General features: G+C 44.2%; 1 protein-coding gene across 8 annotated transcripts in view; it reads left to right on the top strand.

Annotated features, from left to right (window-relative positions):
- LOC110503044 (neurexin-1a) overlaps positions 1 to 19,879 on the top strand; it is a 738,556-nt gene that overhangs the window by 277,825 nt on the left and 440,852 nt on the right. For all 8 annotated transcript variants that reach the window (XM_036960888.1, XM_036960884.1, XM_036960883.1 and 5 more), the window contains one exon: positions 13,647 to 13,850. In XM_036960888.1, coding sequence (XP_036816783.1) covers positions 13,647 to 13,850 — 204 coding nt within the window. The remainder of the gene's footprint in view (positions 1 to 13,646; positions 13,851 to 19,879) is intronic.

The raw sequence follows: 19,879 nt of genomic DNA, 5'->3' as shown, positions 1-19,879 counted from the left end.
CCTAAATGTCCTCCTAAACACATCCTAAATGTCCTCCTAAACACATTCTAAATGTCCTCCTGAACGCATACTAAAAGTCCTCCTGAACGCATCCTAAATGTCCTCCTATACACATCCTAAATGTCCTCCTAAACACATTCTAAATGTCCTCCTGAATGCATACTAAATGTCCTCCTGAACGCATACTAAAAGTCCTCCTGAACGCATCCTAAATGTCCTCCTATACACATCCTAAATGTCCTCCTAAACACATTCTAAATGCCCTCCTGAACGCATACTAAATGTCCTCCTGAACGCATACCAAATGTCCTTCTGAACGCATACTAAATGTACTCCTGTACGCATACAAAATGTCCTCCTGAACGCATACTAAATGTCCTCCTGAATGCATACCAAATGTCCTTCTGAACGCATACTAAATGTCCTCCTGCACACATACTAAATGTACTCCAGAACGCATACAAAATGTACTCCTGCTTGCATACTAAATTTACTCCTGCACGCATACTAAAGGTCCTCCAGAACTCATACTAAATGTACTCCTGCACGCATACTAAATGTCCTCCAGAACTCATACTAAATGTCCTCCTGCACGCATACTAAATGTCCTCCAGAACTCATACTAAATGTCCTCCAGAACTCATACTAAATGTCCTCCAGAACTCATACTAAATGTCCTCCAGAACTCATACTAAATGTCCTCCAGAACTCATACTAAATGTACTCCTGCACGCATACTAAATGTCCTCCAGAACTCATACTAAATGTCCTCCAGAACTCATACTAAATGTACTCCTGCACGCATACTAAATGTACTCCTGCACGCATACTAAATGTACTCCCCCCTGAAGTTCCATTTGCTAATTAACCAAAATACTGTTGTAGCAGAGAGAGTGTGGAGGGTGGAGGTGGGTTCCCAGATGGTAGGGAAGATGTAGACTGTCTTTGTGTGTTCCCAGATTGAAGGGAAAGAGCAGTGCAGGCACATATCACCTAATGGGCGATGACAGACTGTTTGGAGAACACAGAGTGTATGTGTGTTTGTGCATTGGTGTGTGTCTGTGTGAGAGGCTGGATTGGTAGCGTGACGGAGAGAGAGACACATCAACTCCTAAACATGAAAGGACCCCCAGACAAGAGAAAATAACAGTTTGGCAAGTACAGGCAGACAATCAAACATGCACAGAGAGACAGACAGACAGTTACGCAGGCCCGTACACATACACCAGAGATGTGGACTCGAGTCACGTGACTTGGACACAAGTTGCAAAAATAAAAACACTCGACTTGGACTGGAGCATCTATGACTAAGGACTTAACTTGGACTAGAGTATCTATGAGTAGGGACTTAACTTGGACTAGAGCATCTAAATAAAGTATACACAAGGAGTCAGGAAGCAGGTGTAGAAGGTGAGTTTAATAATAACAAACATGAAGATAATCAAAACAGGAGTAGGGTTGTACTAGAGCTGTAATACTAGAGACTTGTACTAGAGCTGTAATACTAGAGACTTGTACTAGAGCTGTAATACTAGAGACTTGGACTAGAGCTGTAATACTAGAGACTTATACTAGAGCTGTAATACTAGAGACTTGGACTAGAGCTGTAATACTAGAGACGTGTACTAGAGCTGTAATACTAGAGACTTGGACTAGAGCTGTAATACTAGAGACTTGGACTAGAGCTGTAATACTAGAGACTTGGATAAGAGCTGTAATACTAGAGACTTGGACTAGAGCTGTAATACTAGAGATGTGTACTAGAGCTGTAATACTAGAGACTTGTACTAGAGCTGTAATACTAGAGACTTGGACTAGAGCTGTAATACTAGAGACTTATACTAGAGCTGTAATACTAGAGACTTGGACTAGAGCTGTAATACTAGAGACGTGTACTAGAGCTGTAATACTAGAGACTTGGACTAGAGCTGTAATACTAGAGACTTGGATGAGAGCTGTAATACTAGAGACTTAGACTAGAGCTGTAATACTAGAGACTTGGGCGAGAGCTGTAATACTAGAGACTTAGACTAGAGCTGTAATACTAGAGACTTGTACTAGAGCTGTAATACTAGAGACTTGTACGAGAGCTGTAATACTAGAGACTTAGACTAGAGCTGTAATACTAGAGACTTGTACTAGAGCTGTAATACTAGAGACTTAGATTTCCCAAAAGAGCAGCACCACTTTCCTCTCGCATTGGGTTATATGGGAATTGACCGTTAAATTATTTTCTGCCTAGCGACGCTTCGCCAGGCAAAGGTAAAAATAGAGCACCGTCCTATATTATAGACCATTGTCCTATATTATAGACTGTCCTGTATTATAGAGCACTGTTCTATATTATAGAGCACTGTACTATATTATAGACCACTGTCCTATATTATAGAGCACTGTTCTATATTATAGAGCAATGTTCTATATTATAGACCACTGTCCTATATTATAGAGCACTGTTCTATATTATAGAGCAATGTTCTATATTTTCCATACTTGTCACTCTAAGCAAGAGGTTTGGGGGAATGTTTATTCTCAGCCAACCGCAGGCCTCTCAACACGTATATACTGGACGGGGGGAAAACAACAACACTTGGAGATTGAACAATGTCAGTCAAACTGTACTAGCAACACTAACTGTAAATCATCATTTGGATTGCCTTTCTATTCGTATTGTTGATTTTAAAAAAAAACGTTATTTCCTGATCTGGGAAGTGTATTATGTAGGTCTATGTAATAAACTAGTAGGCCTAGTGAATTGAAAATGGTGTAAAACAATTAACCATTGACTTGGGGATGCGAAACCAACATTTAGGGACTTGACTTGAGCTCTGGTACTTGAGACTTGACATGAGACTCTAAGATTAAGACTCGAAACTTGCTAAATTGTGACATGGTCACATCTTTGGAATATACTCTATTCTTTTGAGATAAAGACATTACACGGTACACACACACAGACACACATTTGCACAGCCACTCTCTAGGTTATGTGTTATTGGTCAGCAGTGTATTTTATTTAATTCTGTACGTGATGATATTAACAATGTGTGTGTGTGTATCCGTGCGTGTGTGCGATACGAACACTGTGCTTTTTGTACATTTTGTGTGTGTGTTGATTTGTGTTGTTAGTTGCACAGTTTGTGTGTGTGTGTGTGTGTTTCTCTGTGTGTGTGTGTGTGTGTGTGTGTGTTTGGTTGGTCAGTGTTCTCCCCTCTACAGTGAGTGAACATGACAGTGCCCTATCCTGCATGTGGTCTCCTACAGTAGCAGACAGCAGGGCTCTGATAAAGCTGTTTAAGAGACTCCAAGCGGGGGGAGGGCCACATTAGATTTTAGGTGAGACTTCTTGTCCGACCTCGCTGGCTATCAGGTCAACAAGGTGGACATATCTTGCACTGTACATATCCTTGTATGAACAGCAGCCATTTACAATATGGGCAGTTAAGAATTATTACAATTTTTTACAACGACAGCCTACCCACAGTAATGCTGGGCCAACTGCACCACCCTATGGGGCTCCCAATCACAGCCGGAAGTGATGCAGCCTGGATTCGAACCAGGTACTGCAGTGATATACAGTATCTTAGACCACTGTGCCACTCGGGAGCCCATTTGACTCATGTAATGGAGTTCATTGCGGTTAGGGGAGGATTTGGCCGGGTTAGGCCATCATTGTAAATACAAATCTTAATTACCTAACTTGTCTAGTTTAATAAAGGTTAAATAAAAATACAAATATATATATATATATATATATATATATATATATATTTATACAAAAATATATAATGTGTCATGATTTGCAGGGTACCAGAGTGCTAGATTGTAGCCTCGCCTAAAGGTGAGTATTTCCTCGCCAACGGCATCTTTCTGGTACATGGAATGGGAGACAGATTTGTCAGCAAAGTCCAGAGCAGCGAGTTTCCCCTGCAGCCACAGGCCAGTCCAGTGTTGCAATAGCTGCATTTGTCTGATACCAAGGAGTGTTGTCCTGGATGTATGATCAGATGTTCCATCATGGGTGACAGAAGTCTCCACAACAACACCACGATCTGCCAGAACTGCATCAGAGGCAGTCACTGGCTCAGTTTCCATATCAGTCGTTGTCCACCTGAGCTCTAGTCCGGTACACAGGTCGTTGAGGTCCAGCCAGTCTGTCCAGACTACAAAGACCGCGGCACGAGTCTCCAATTTTCCATTGGCCTTCCTCCTGAAGCCCAGGAAGTTGTCCTCAGTGTCCATGACCAGTGGAACCTTCCTCCTCCGTAGGTTAAGAAGGAGGGAGGCTCTGGCTAACTCCCTAACTGTCACATCATCACTGTTGAGCATGTTCAACAGGTGAGTCAGTTTGGTAGCAGTGTAACTACACTCGATATTTGGGACACCTAAACCCCCCTGTCTTTGACTAAGGAAGACCATGCCACGTGTTGTATGGGTTTAACCATAAACACTTTTTACTGCTTCAACAATTTTGTTATTAATTTCTCCCAGAAACTTATGTGGGATATGCACATTTGCAAACAGATGTTGAATCTTTGCTAGGACCACTTTTCTCACAGCCTCTAGCTTCATGACCACAGGCAGAGGGTAAGTGTCAATCATGTCAAGCCTGGATGAATACTGATAGGCAAGCTCCTCAACTTGTTCCCCCCACTCGCCAGCAACATTAAACTTATGTCCAAGATAACTAACTAGGCAAAAAAAGAAACAGCCCTTTTTCAGGACCTTGTCTTTCAAAGATAATTTGTAGAAATCCAAATAACTTCACAGATCTTTATTTTAAAGGGTTTCCCATGCTTGTTCAATAAACCATAAACAATTAATGAACATGCACCTGTGAAACCGCTGTTAAGACACTAACAGCTTACACACGGTAGGCAATTAAGGTCACTGTTTGGAAAACTTAAGACACTAAAGATGCCTTTCTACTGACTCTGAAAAACACCAAAAGAAAGATGCCCAGGGTCCCTGTTCATCTGCGTGAACATGGACTGAAGATGTGGCCAGGGCAATACATTGTAATGTCCGTACTGTGAGACGCCTAAGACAACGCTACAGGGAGACAGGACGGACAGCTGACAATCCTCGCAGTACCAGACCACGTGTAACAACACCTGCAGAGGATTAGTGCATCCGAACATCAGACCTCCAGGACAGGTACAGGATGGCAACAACACCTGCCCGAGTTACACCAGGAACGCTCAATCCCTCCATCAGTGCTCAGACTGTCCGCAATAGGCTGATAGAGGCTGGACTGAGGGCTTGTAGGCCTGTTATAAGGCAGGTCCTCACCAGACATCACCTGCAACAACTGCGGCTATGGGCACAAACCTACCGTCGCTGGACAAGACAGGACTGGCAAAAAGTGCTCTTCACTGATGTGTCACGGTTTTGTCTCAACAGGGGTGATGGTCGGATTTGTGTTTATCGTCGAAGGAATGAGTGTTACACCGAGGCCTGTACTCTAGAGTGGGATCTACTCCGTCATGGTCTCAGGCGGTGTGTTACAGCCTCATCGGACAGAGCTTGTTGTCATTGCAGGCAATCTCTACTCTGTGCATTAAAGGAAAGACATCATCCTCCCTCATGTGGTACCCTTCCTGCAGGTTCATCCTGACATGACCCTCCAGCATGACAATGCCACCAACCATACTGCTGGATCACTGTTTGTGATTTCCTGCAAGACAGGAATGTCAGTGTTCTGCCTTGGCCAGCGAAGATCCAGGATCTCAATCCCATTGAGCACGTCTGGGACCTGTTGGATCGGATAGTGAGGGCTAGGGCCATTCCCCCCAGAAATGTCCGGAAACTTGCAGGTTCCTTGGTGGAAGAGTGGGATAACATCTCACAGTAAGAACTGGAAAACCTGGTGCAGTCCATGAGGAGGAGATGCACTGAAGTGCTTAATGCAGCTGGTGGCCACACCAGATACTGACTGTTGCTTTTGATTCATACAGATATTTACACATGTTAAGTTTGCTGAAAACAGACGCAGTTGACAGTGAGAGGACGTTTCTTTTTTTGCTGAGTTGATATGTTTTGTTACGAGAGTACACTCGCATAGGTTAATTCATTAGTGTAAATGTTGGGGGCTTATCAGTCTTTCATAGAACACACACACACACACACACACACACACACACACACACACACACACACACACACACACACACACACACACACACACACACTTACAAAACAGCGAGAATCAATGCTCAACATATTCTCCACACTTGACTTAAACAAGAGCAGGGAGTCGGTTAATGCTTGCTCTTTTCCAGTTTCAATCTCCCCCTGCTTTATTCAATATCCCCCTACATTATTCAATATCTCCCTACTTTATTCAATATCCCCCTACATTATTCAATCTCCCCCTGCTTTATTCAATATCCCCCTACATTATTCAATATCCCCCTACATTATTCAATCTCCCCCTGCTTTATTCAATCTCCCCCTGCTTTATTCAATCTCCACCTGCTTTATTCAATCTCCCCCTGCTTTGTTCAATCTCCCCCTGCTTTATTTTGATATTAAACATGGTTGTGTGCCATTAAAATATATGAGTGCTGCTCCACCATTGGATTTTGGACAAGTACTCACTTTGCATTAGATAATGATTCTATCCCATGTTTGACAAGTTATTTCCACTTTGTTCGGAGCCTTTCTAATTTACCCTGCTCGCTGCCTGACAGGCTGTTGTACGCATCTCAACAGAGACTATACTGTCCTGGGCCACGTCCCACATGACACCCTATTGCCTATTTAGTGCACTATGATTGACCCGAGCCCTTTCAAAAGTAGTGGACATACACTTAGGTTGGAGTCATTAAAACTTGTTTTTCAACCACTCCACAAATGTCTTGTTAACAAACTATAGTATTGGCAAGTCGGTTAGGACATCTACTTTGTGCATGACACAAGTAATGTTTTCAACAATTGTTTACAGACAGATTATTTCACTTATCATGCACTGTATCACAATTCCAGTGGGTCAGAAGTTTACATGCATTAAGTTGACTGTGCCTTTAAACGGCTTGGAAAATTCCAGAAAATGATTTCATGGCTTTAGAAGCTTCTGATTGGCTAATTGACATAATTTGAGTCAATTGGAGGTGTACCTGTGGATTTATTTCAAGGCCTACCTTCAAACTCAGTGACTCTTTGCGTGACATCATGGGGAAATCAAAAGAAATTAGCCAAGACCTCAAGAGAAAATGTGTAGACCTCCACAAGTCTGGTTCATCCTTGGGAGCAATTTCCAAACACATGAAGGTACCATGTTCATCTGTACAAACAATAGTACGCAAGTATAAACACCATGGGACCCCACAGCCGTCATACCGCTCAGGAAGGAGACCCGTTTTGTCTACAAGAGATGAACGTACTTTGGTGCAAAAAGTGCAAATCAATCACAGAACAACAGCAAAGGACCTTGTGAAGATGCTGGAGGAAACCGGTACAAAAGTATCTATATCCACAGTAAAACGAGTCGACATAACCTGAGTCGACATAACCTGAAAGGCTGCTCAGCAAGGAAGAAGCCACTGCTCCAAAACCACCATAAAAAAAGCCACATTACGGTTTGCAACTGCACATGAAGACAAATATCCTACTTTTTGGAGAAATGTCCTTTGTTCTGATGGAACAAAAATATAACTGTTTGGCCATAATGACCATCTTTGTGTTTGGAGAAAAAATGGGGAGGCTTGCAAGCCGAAGAACACCATCCCAACTGTGATGCACGGGGGTGGCAGCATCATGTTGTGGGGTGATTTGCTGCAGGAGGGACTGGTGCACTTCATAAAATAGATGGCATCATGAGGTAGGAAAATTATGTGGATATTTTCAAGCAACATCACAAGACATCAGTCAGGAAGATAAAGCTTGGTCGTCTATGAGTCTTCCAAATGGACAATGACCCCGAGCTTACTTCCAAAGTTGTGGCAAAATGGCTTAAGGACAACAACATCAAGGTATTAGAGTGGCCATCACAAAGCCCTGAGCTCAATCCTATAGAAATTTTGTGTGCAGAACTGAAAAAGCGTGTGCGAGCAAGGAGGCCTACACACCCGACTTAGTTACACCAGCTCTGTCCGGAGGAATGGGCCAAAATTCACCCAACTTTTTGTGGGAAACTTGTGGAAGGCTACCCAAAATGTTTGATCCAAGTTAAACAACTTAAAGGCAAAGCTACCAAATACTAATTGAGTGTATGTAAACTTCTGACCCACTGAGAATGTGATGTAAGAAATAAAAGCTGAAATAAATCATTTTCTCTACTATTATTCTGATATTTCACATTCTTAAAATAAAGTGGTGATCCTAACTGACCTAGGACAGGGCATGTTTACTAGGATTAAATGTCAGGATTTGTGAAAAACTGAGTTTAAATGTATTTGGCTGAGGTGTATGTAAAACTCTGACTTCAACTGTACATACATTAGCAAGAAGAATTATGTGAACCCTTTGGAAATGCCAGGATTTCTGTATAAATTGGTCATAACAATTTATCTGAGCTTCATCTAGGTCACAACAATAGACAAACACAGTCTGCTTAAACTAATAACACACTAACAATTATACGTTTTCATGCCTTTTTTGAACACACTGTGTAAATATTCACAGTGCAGGGTGCAAAAAGTATTTGATCCCTTGGAGTTAATAACTGGTTTACACTCCTTGGGCAGCAATAACCTGAACCAAATGTTTTCTGTAGTTGCGGATCAGACCTGCACAATGGTCAGGAGGTATTCTGGACCATTACTCTTTACAAAACTGTTTCAGATCAGCAATATTCTTGGGATGTCTGGTGTGAACTGCTCTCTTGAGATCATGCCACAGCATCTCAATCGGTTTGAGGTCAGGACTATGACTTGGCCACTCCAGAAGATGTACTTTCTTCTGTTAAAACCATTATGTTGTTGATTAACTTCTGTGTTTTGTGTTGTTGTCCAGTTGCATCACTCAACTTCTGTTGAGCTTCAATTGGCAGACAGATAGCCTGACATTCTCCTGCAAAATGTCTCGATAAACTTGGGAATTCATTTTTCCGTCGGTGATAGCAAGCTGTCCAGGCCCTGAGGCAGCAAAGCAACCACAAACCATGATGCTCCCTACACCATACTTTACAATTAGGATGAGGTTTTGATGTTGGTGTGCTGTGGCTGTTTTTCTCCACACATAGTCTTGTGTGTTCCTTTCAAACTATTTCAACTGTAATTTAATCCACAGAATATTTTGCCTGTGGCGCTGTAGAACATCCAGGTGCACTTTGGAAAAGTTCAGACTTGCAGCAATGGTTTTTTTGAACAGCGGTGGCTTCGTTCCATGGTGTCCTCCCATGAAAACCATTCTTGTTTAGTCTGCATATCGTAGACTCATCAACAGGGATGTTTGTATGTTCCAGAGATTTCTGTACGTCTTTAGCTGACACTCTAGGATTCTTCTTAACCTCCTCGAGCATTCTGCGGTGTGCTCTTGCAGTCATATTTGCAGGACTGCCACTCCTATGGAGAGTAGCAACAGTGCTGAACTTTCTCAATTTATAGACAATTTGTCTTATGACTGATGAACATCAAGGCTTTTAGAAATATTTTTGTAACCCTTTCCAGCTTTTTGCAAGTCAACAATTCTTATTTTTAGGTCTTCTGAGATCTCTTTTGTTCGAGGCATGGTTCACATCAGGCAATGCTTCTTGTGAATCAACATCTCCAATCTCGTCTCATTGATTGGACTCCAGGTTAACTGACTCCTGACTCCAGTTGACTCCAGGAGAAGTCATTAGCCTCGGGGATCATATACTTTTTCAACCTACACTGTGAATGTTTAAATGATGTATTCAATATAGACAAGACAAATACAATAATTGGTGTGTTATTAGTTTAAGCACACTATGTTTGTATATTGTTGTGACTTAGAAGAAGATCAGATCAAAGTTGATGACCAATTTATGCAGAAATCGAGGGAATTACAAAGGGTTCATAAACTTTTTCTTGCCACTGTATGTATACAGTATGAATAGTGTGTAAATAGTATTTTTGTACTCTCTTAGTGTCTTCCCCAAATGTAATTACATTTAATGTACTATCTTATGGTGTTCTTGTGCTGTACTTTATCATGTATTTGTACGTTGTATGTGGACCACAAGAAGTACAGTAGCCGATGGGGATCCTAATAAACTAAACTAAACGGGCCAGCTAACATTTTTTATGGTAATCATAGCCAAATACCGACCGGGCACGAAGGGCATGTGCCCAGGGGCACCTGCAGGGGCCCTCCATTGATTTTTTTTTTGTCACGCTCACTCAGATATCATATTAACATGGCATAAGTCATGGCAAAATGTGTAGAATTGCAGGAAATTAGCTTTAAAACTACAAAAATGTATCTTCCCCCCATGTAAAAATGGGTAGACTTGCAGGAAATTAGCTGTAAAAAAAAAAATTGTTCTCTGCCGCAAGGCAAAATGAGTAGAATTGCATGAAATGAGTTTTAAAATTGCAAAACTTTCTCTCCACCACATGTCAAAATGTGTAGAATTGCAGGACTGTCTATCTGTCTACTGTCTTCTGTCTGTCTGTCTTGTCTGTGGTCCTAATGGTTGTGTTATTAGGTTGTGGTTTGTCTGGTTATTGGGGATGTTGTTACACCCTCTTCTCTCAGTGGTAAACAATCTGCCCAGAATCACTGTGTAGAGAACTGATATGTGGGTTCTCATAGTATTTGACATCATATAAAATCCTTGAGGCCAAGACAAACCTTTTCACTGTCTTCATACCCAAGGTCCTGGGTAAGGAGCAGTGTACACCTTTAGAATAGTGGTGTCATGGTGATTTTACTCTGACTTCACTACCCTACCGGACTATTTAACCGTGTCACCTAAGCAGGCAGGCAACAAAATGTTGCTGTTTCCATGTGCCCTTGAGCAAGACAGTTAACCCTAATTGCTCCTGTAAGTCTCTGTGAATAAGAGCATCTGCTAAATGACTGACATGTAATACGGGTCCAATCTCTCTAGTCTGAAGAGAGCCTTTGTTTATGAATTCAGTCGTGGTCTTGTCACTTGTCAGCATGGACACACATTCATATTTACTGGTTGGTGGGAATCTGGGCCTGAGAGTATTGCAGCAACAGACATAACCATGTTGGATGTGTGTGCTCGTGTATGTGTGTGTTAGTGTGTGCATGTGTGCATGTGTGTGTTGAAGACTTAGCAAATATAACCTTCTGTTTTAATAATACATTTTACACACAGGAGGCTCCTGAGGGGAGAACGGCTCATAATATTGGCTGGAACGTAGCAAATGGAATGTCATCATACACCAGGAAACAATGTGTTTGATGTATTTGATACCATTCCACTGATTCTGTCATTACCACGAGCCCGTTCTCCCCAATTAAGGTACCGCCAACCTCATGTGAATTTACCATAACACTGCAATGTATTTGGAAACTGACAGCCAAATCCATTGCCATTTTCTCTGAAATCATTATTACTTTATCAAAATACAATACATTTCAGTTACAATATTTATATTGTCAAGCTATATTTATTGTCATGCTAAATTGATATTGAGTGCAGTATTTTGACTTGACTTAGATTTTGCAATAAATACCTCACAATGTATTAATTTCTCTGTCTCCTCTCCTCTCCTCCCCTCCCCATCTCTCCTCCCCTCCCCATCTCTCCTCTCTCTCTCCTACCCTCCCCATCTCTCCTCTCTCTCTCCTCCCCTCCCCATCTCTCCTCTCTCTCTCCTCTCCTCCCCCTCCCCTCCCCATCTCTCCCCCTATCTCCTCTCCTCTCCCCCCTCCCCTCCCCATCTCTCCTCTCTATCTCCTCTCCTCCCCTCCCCATCTCTCCTCTCTATCTCCTCTCCTCTCCTCCCCTCCCCATCTCTCCTCTCCTCCCCATCTCTCCTCCCCTCCCTATATCTCTCCTCTCCTCTCCTCCCCTCTCCTCCCCATCTCTCCTCTCCTCCCCTCCCCATCTCTCGTCTCCTCCCCATCTCTCCTCTCCTCCCCTCCCCATCTCTCCTCTCCTCCCTATCCCTCCTCTCCTCCCCATCTCTCCTCCCCTCCCCATCTCTCCTCTCCTCCCTATCCCTCCTCCCCTCCCTATATCTCCTATCTTGCACTTCCTATCTCTCCTCCCCTCCCCATCTCTCCTCCCCTCTCTCTACTCCCCATCTCTCCTCTCCTCCCCTCTCCTCCCCATCTTTCCTCTCCTCCCCTCCCCTCCCCATCTCTCCTCTCCTCCCCTCCCCTCCCCATCTATCCTCTCTCCTCCCCTCCCCTCCCCATCTATCCTCTCCTCTCGCTCCTCCCCATGTCTCCTCTCCTCTCGCTCCTCCCCATCTCTCCTCTCCTCCCCTCCCCATCTCTCCTCCCCTCCCCAACTCTCCTCTCCTCCCTATCCCTGCTCTCCTCCCCATCTCTCCTCTCCTCCCCTCCCCATCTCTCCTCTCCTCCCTATCCCTCCTCTCCTCCCCATCTCTCCTCCCCTCCCTATATCTCCTATCTTGCCCTTCCTATCTCTTCTCCTCTCTCCCTCCCCATCTCTCCCCCCCTCCCCTCCCCATCTCTCCTCTCCTCCCCTCCCCATCTCCCCTCTCCTCCCTATCCATCCTCTCCTCCCCATCTCTCCTCCCCTCCCTATATCTCCTATCTTGCCATTCCTATCTCTCCTCTCCTCTCCTCTCCTCCCCATCTCTCCTCTCCTCCCTATCCCTCCTCTCCTCCCCATTTTTCCTCCCCTCCCTATATCTCCTATCTTGCCCTTCCTATCTCTCCTCTTCTCCCCTCCCCATCTCTCCTCTCCTCCCTATTCCTCCTCTCCTCTCCTCCCCCCCTCTCCTCCCCTCCCTATATCTCATATCTTGCCCTTCCTATCTCTTCTCCCCTCTCCCTCCCCTCCTCTCCTCCCCTCCCTATATCTCATATCTTGCCCTTCCTATCTCTTCTCCCCTCTCCCTCCCCTCCTCTCCTCCCCTCCCTATATCTCCTATATTGCCCTTCCTATCTCTCCTCCCCTCCCCATCTCTCCTCCTCTCTCTCTACTCCCCATCTCTCCTCTCCTCCCCTCCCCTCCCCATCTCTCCTCTCCTCTCTCTACTCCACATCTCTCCTCTCCTCCCCTCTCTCTACTCCCCATCTCTCCTCTCCTCCCCTCTCCTCCCCATCTCTCCTCTCCTCCCCTCCCCTCCCCATCTCTCCTCCCCTCCCCTCACCATCTATCCTCTCCTCCCCTCCCCATCTCTTCTCTCCTCTCGCTCCTCCCCATCTCTCCTCCCCTCCCCATCTCTCCTCTCCCCCCCTCCCCAACTCTCCTCTCCTCCCCTCCCCATCTCTCCTCTCCTCCCCTCCCTATCGCTCCTCTCCTCCCTATCCCTCCTCTCCTCCCCATCTCTCCTCCCCTCCCTATATCTCCTATCTTGCCCTTCCTATCTCTTCTCCCCTCTCCCTCCCCCTCTCCTCCCCTCCCTATATCTCCTATCTTGCCCTTCCTATCTCTCCTCTCCTCCCCTCCCCATCTCTCCTCTCCTCCCTATCCCTCCTCTCCTCCCCATCTCTCCTCCCCTCCCTATATCTCCTATCTTGCCCTTCCTATCTCTTCTCCCCTCTCCCTCCCCCTCTCCTCTTCCCAGATGCGACCATCCTGAGTTATGACGGCAGTAAGTTCATGAAGATCCAGATGCCGGTGGTGATGCAGACGGAGGCTGAAGATGTGTCGCTGCGGTTCCGTTCTCAACGGGCATACGGCGTGCTGATGGCCACAACTTCACGTGACAGCGCAGACACACTGCGCCTGGAGCTGGAGACTGGCCGTGTCCGCCTCACAGTCAACCTAGGTAATGCTGCGCCTCGCGGTATAGCCTCATGCCACAGCTGCAACAACAAAACACAAATGGTGCACCTAGCCTATGGATCACATGACATAACCACAACAAGCATCCCAAACTGTACACATACTGTAACGTGAACACATTGCTGAAGGCAAGCTGACATGGGTTTATTGATCATAGTTTTACACAGGTTTCATATGATACTTTCCCACACATCGCACCCTCTTCATCCTGAAACAGACACTCGTTCTCTCTATCTTACATCTACAGTATGCTGAACAAAAAGTTAAATGCGACATGCAACAATTTCTAAGATTTGCTGATGTTACAGTTCATATAAGGAAATCAGTCAATTGGAAAAAATAAATTAGGTCCTAATCTATGGATTTCACATGACTAGGCAGGGATGCAGTGATATGTGGGCCTTGGATGGCATACACCCACCCACTTGGCAGCCAGGCAAACACTGGGCAGCCAGGCCCAGCCAATAAGAATTTTTTTTTTTTTTACAGATATAAATATTCCTGTTGTTTAATCAGCTTCTTGACTGCATTACCTGTTAGATGGATATATTATCTTCTCAAACAGGGAAATGCTCACTAACAGGGATGTAAACAAATTTGTGTCCAAAAGTATATATATATTGTTAATGCATATTTCATTTCATGAAACATGGGACCAAGACTTCACATGTTGCGTTTATATTTTTGTTCAGTGTATATTATACTCACACGCTACCCTGTTAGCTATTGATATGCTGTACATTACCCTGTTAGCTATTGATATACTGTATGTTATGTTGAATAGAAGGGGATGGTATTGAACCCTTCAGTGGCCAGAGTCTGCGGCTCTCCGCTCACTGCCAAATGAGCACGCTGTCGTTCTGACCCATCAGGGAATGCTTTATGTCCTACTCCACCTGTACCCCACCCTACCCTACCCCCAGATCACTGCCCCACCCTAACCCTTACAGCCAGATCGCTGCCCCACCCTAACCCTTACGGCCAGATCGCTGCCCCAAACACATACCCCACTGCACCCATATCCAGCCCCAGATATACACATTACTCTATCTAACCCTAATCTCCAGATATAATATTTAATATATAAAAATGTGCAGACACTTTAATCCGGAACCCTGAATCCCATTATAGCCTTGAACCCTAAATACTGGTACCATCCTTTCAGTCCCCCTTGGTGCTCTCAATAATTAGCGCTAGTCCCCTCTTTACCCGCTAGTGACCTGTCTGTAAGTTTCAACCCTGTCTGACTTGACTTATTTGGATTATTCCTTACATCTCCTATCAGCCCTGTCCAAGCCCTCTACACTCCCAGGTCTGAAGTCTGTGCTCTGTGACAGTGGTACAAGTGATGTCTAATATCTAATATTGTCCCTCCCATAGAACTAAATAGACCTGACCAAGATGGCTGCCATTGTCAACACATTCTAGAACTGTGCTGGTCTATGGAGGGACCACACATACACTCGAGTGTATTACATATCTGTGTGGTTCCTCCACTGCCTCTGTAACCTTATTGGCATCACAGACAAATCAAAGTGTTTTCGTCACGTACACAGTACACAGCACTGTAAACACTACAGTGAAATGCTGACTTGCAGCTCTTCCACAACACTACAATGAAATGCTGACTTGCAGCTCTTCCACAACACTACAGTGAAATGCTGACTTGCAGCTCTTCCTCAACACTACAGTGAAATGCTGACTTGCAGCTCTTCATCAACATTACTGTGGAATGCTGACTTGCAGCTCTTCATCAACATTACTGTGGAATGCTGACTTGCAGCTCTTCATCAACACTACAGTGAAATGCTGACTTACAGCTCTTCATCAACACTACAGTGAAATGCTGACTTGCAGCTCTTCATCAACATTACTGTGGAATGCTGACTTGCAGCTCTTCCACAACACTACAGTGAAATGCTGACTTGCAGCTCTTCCACAACACTACAGTGAAATGCTGACTTGCAGCTCTTCCTCAACATAACAGTGCAATGCTGACTTGCAGCTCTTCCTCAACACTACAGTGAAATGCTGACTTGCAGCTCTTCATCAACACTACAGTGAAATGCTGACTTGCAGCTCTTCCTCAACACTACAGTGAAATGCTGACTTGCAGCTCTTCCACAACACTACAGTGAAATGCTGACTTGCAGCTCTTCATCAACACTACAGTGAAATGCTGACTTGCAGCTCTTCCACAACACTACAGTGAAATGCTGACTTGCAGCTCTTCCTCAACACTACAGTGAAATGCTGACTTGCAGCTCTTCCACAACACTACAGTGAAATGCTGACTTGCAGCTCTTCATCAACACTACAGTGAAATGCTGACTTGCAGCTCTTCCACAACACTACAGTGAAATGCTGACTTGCAGCTCTTCCTCAACATTACAGTGAAATGCTGACTTGCAGCTCTTCCACAACACTACAGTGAAATGCTGACTTGCAGCTCTTCCACAACACTACAGTGAAATGCTGACTTGCAGCTCTTCATCAACACTACAGTGAAATGCTGACTTGCAGCTCTTCCTCAACACTACAGTGAAATGCTGACTTGCAGCTCTTCCTCAACACTACAGTGAAATGCTGACTTGCAGCTCTTCCTCAACACTACAGTGAAATGCTGACTTGCAGCTCTTCCCCAACATTGTAGTGAAATGCTGACTTGCAGCTCTTCCTCAACATTACAGTGAAATGCTGACTTGCAGCTCTTCCTCAACACTACAGTGAAATGCTGACTTGCAGCTCTTCCTCAACACTACAGTGAAATGCTGACTTGCAGCTCTTCCTCAACACTACAGTGAAATGCTGACTTGCAGCTCTTCCTCAACACTACAGTGAAATGCTGACTTGCAGCTCTTCCTCAACACTACAGTGAAATGCTGACTTGCAGCTCTTCCTCAACACTACAGTGAAATGCTGACTTGCAGCTCTTCCCCAACACTGTAGTGAAATGCTGACTTGCAGCTCTTCCTCAACACTACAGTGAAATGCTGACTTGCAGCTCTTCCTCAACACTACAGTGAAATGCTGACTTGCAGCTCTTCCTCAACACTACAGTGAAATGCTGACTTGCAGCTCTTCCTCAACACTACAGTGAAATGCTGACTTGCAGCTCTTCCTCAACACTACAGTGAAATGCTGACTTGCAGCTCTTCCTCAACACTACATAATAGATGTAAAGTAGTACATCTAATCAATAGATAATACATAAAAAGAGCACAACAGTTGGTAAAAAGACAAGGTACTAAAATAGTTAATAAAAGAACAAGAAGGAGGTCAGACTTTTGACCGACAGAGACTTTCCCGAGCTCAATTAGAACACATCGCCGGTCAGCTGTTTATGTGCTACCGAACGTAGCTCATACAGTGATGAAAGTGCATAGATAAACAAACAATGGAGAATAAACGCTCATGTGGACATTTATTGTTGTATAAAATGGGATCTGGCATTTGCCTTTTGTCTGCACTCCCAGTTCTCAGTGTGATAGAGATAACAGAGGGTGTGTGTATGTGTGTCTGTGCATGTGTGTGTGTGTGTGTGTATTTGCGTGTGTGTGTGTATGTGTGTGTGTGTGTGTGTGTGTGTGTGTGTGTGTGGGTGTGTGTGCCTGGGTGTGTGTTTTTTTTGGTTTTTGTGTGTATGTATGTGTGTGTGTCTGTGTGTGTGTCTGTGTGTGTGCATATACCCTACCGGTCAAAAGTTTTAGAGCACCTACTCATTCAAGGGTTTTTCTTTATTTTTACTATTTTCTACATTGTAGAATATTAGTGAAGACATCAACACTATGAAATAATACATATGGAATCATGTAGTTACCAAAAAAATGAAATGTTAATAAAATCAAAATATATTTTATATTTCAGATTCTTCAAATAGCCACCCTTTGCGGAGATGACAGTTTTGCACACTCTTGGCATTCTCTCAACCAGCTTCATGAGTTAGTCACCTGGAATGCATTTCAATGAACCGGTGTGCCTTCTTAAACTTTAATTTGTGGAATTTCTTTACTTCTTAATGTATCAGTTGTGTTGTGACAAGGTAGGGGTGGTATACAGAAGATGGCCATATTTGGTAAAAGACCAAGTTCATATTATGGCAAGAACAGCTCGAAGAACAGCTCGAATAAGTAAAGATAAATGACAGTCCATCATTTAAGATGTCAACAACTTTGAAAGTTAGTTAGAGTGCAGTCGCAAAAATCATCAAGCTCTATGATGAAACTGGCTCTCATGAGGCCTGCCACAGGAATGGAAGACCCAGAGTTACCTCTGCTGCAGAGGATAAGTTAATTAGAGATACACGCCTCAGAAATTGCAGCCCAAATACATGCTTCACAGACTTCAAGCAACAGACACATCTCAACATCAACTGTTCAGAGGAGACTGTGTGAATCAGGCCTTCATGGTCGAATTGCTGCTGCTGCAAAAACAGTACTTGATACATATAATAAGAAGAGACTTGCTTGGGCCAAGCAACACGTGCAATGGACATTAGACTGGTGGAAATTTGTCCTTTGGTCTGGAGTCCAGATTTTTTGTTCCAACCATGGTGTCTTTGTGAGACACGGTGTGGGTGAACGGATAATCTCTGCATGTGTGGTTCCCACCGTAAAGCATGGAGGAGGAGTCATTATGGTGTGGGGGTGCTTTGCTGGTGACACTGTCTGCGATTTAGTTTGAATTCAAGGCACACTTAACCAGCAGGCTACCACAGCATTCTGCAGTGAAACGCCATCCCATCTGGTTTGGTCTTAGTGGGACTATCATTTGTTTTTCAACAGAACAATGACCCAACACACCTCCAGGCTGTGTCACGGCTATTTGACCAAGAAGGAGAGTGATGGAGTGCTACATCAGATGACCTGGCCTCCACATTCACCCGACCTCAACCCAATTGAGATGGTTTGGGATGAGTTGGACCACAGAGTGAAGGAAAAGCAGCCAACAAGTGCTCAGCATATGTGGGAACTCCTTCAAGACTGTTGGAAAATCATTCCAGGTGAAGCAAAGCTGTCATCGAAGCAAAGGGTGGCTACTTTGAAGAATCACAAATATAAAACATTTAGAGATTTTTTTAAACACTTTTTTTTAATCCTGTATGTGTTATTTCATAGTTTTGAGGTCATCACTATTATTCTACAATGAAAGAAAATAGTAAAAATAGAAAATAGTAAAAATAAAGAGAAACCCTTGAATGAGTAGTTTTGACCGGTATTGTGTGTGTGTGTGCATGTGCATGCGTGTGCGTGTGTGTGTGTGTGTGTGTGTGTGTGTGTGTGTGTGCGTGCGTGCGTGCGTGCGTGCGTGCGTGCGTGCGTGTGTGTGTGTGTGTGTGTGCATGCGCGTGCGTGCGTGTGTGTGTGTGTGTGTGTGTGCGTGCGTGCATGCGTGTGTGTGTGTGTGTGTGTGTGCGTGTGTGTGTGTGTGTGCGTGCGTGCGTGTGTGTGTGTGCGTGCGAGCCCTTTGTTTATGTCTATTTGCTCTCATCATGGAGCAACGGAGAGAATCAGTCACTGAAAAGGTTGGATATCTCCCAAACAGAGCATGGCTGTGGGATGTCATAGCCAGTTATTTCTCTTTTCCACAGTCTAAACAGAATTGGGCTCCCTAAATTGAGACATTTAGCAGGAGAAAGCATGACTCTGGCAATACTTTCTGCCGGTATGTCAACCTCAGGGCAGCCTGTTGTCGCAGCACCCAACAGCACCTCACACTGACAGGGGGCTGAGATCACCACTGTTACAGAGCTGACAACCCACATCGTCTGGTTACAGGACTGACAACCCATATCGCCATGGTTACCATAGATATCTTCTGAAATCTGATCTGATGATGACAGACAAAAACATTTTGTTTAGATTTTTCCTTTTTTTTGGGACATCTTTTAATACTTTCTTTACTTGGTTTTACTCGGTTCCCCTTACCCTTATATTGCTAGGTATCCCTCCTCCCTCTCCTCTGTCTCCCTCCTCTCTCCTGCCTCTCTCCCCTCTTTCTTTTTAAAGCATT

Source organism: Oncorhynchus mykiss, chromosome 23, assembly GCF_013265735.2.
Source record: "Oncorhynchus mykiss isolate Arlee chromosome 23, USDA_OmykA_1.1, whole genome shotgun sequence".
NCBI lineage: Eukaryota > Metazoa > Chordata > Actinopteri > Salmoniformes > Salmonidae > Oncorhynchus > Oncorhynchus mykiss.
Note: the sequence above shows the minus strand (reverse complement) of the source record. Positions and strands in the feature narration are given on the sequence as shown.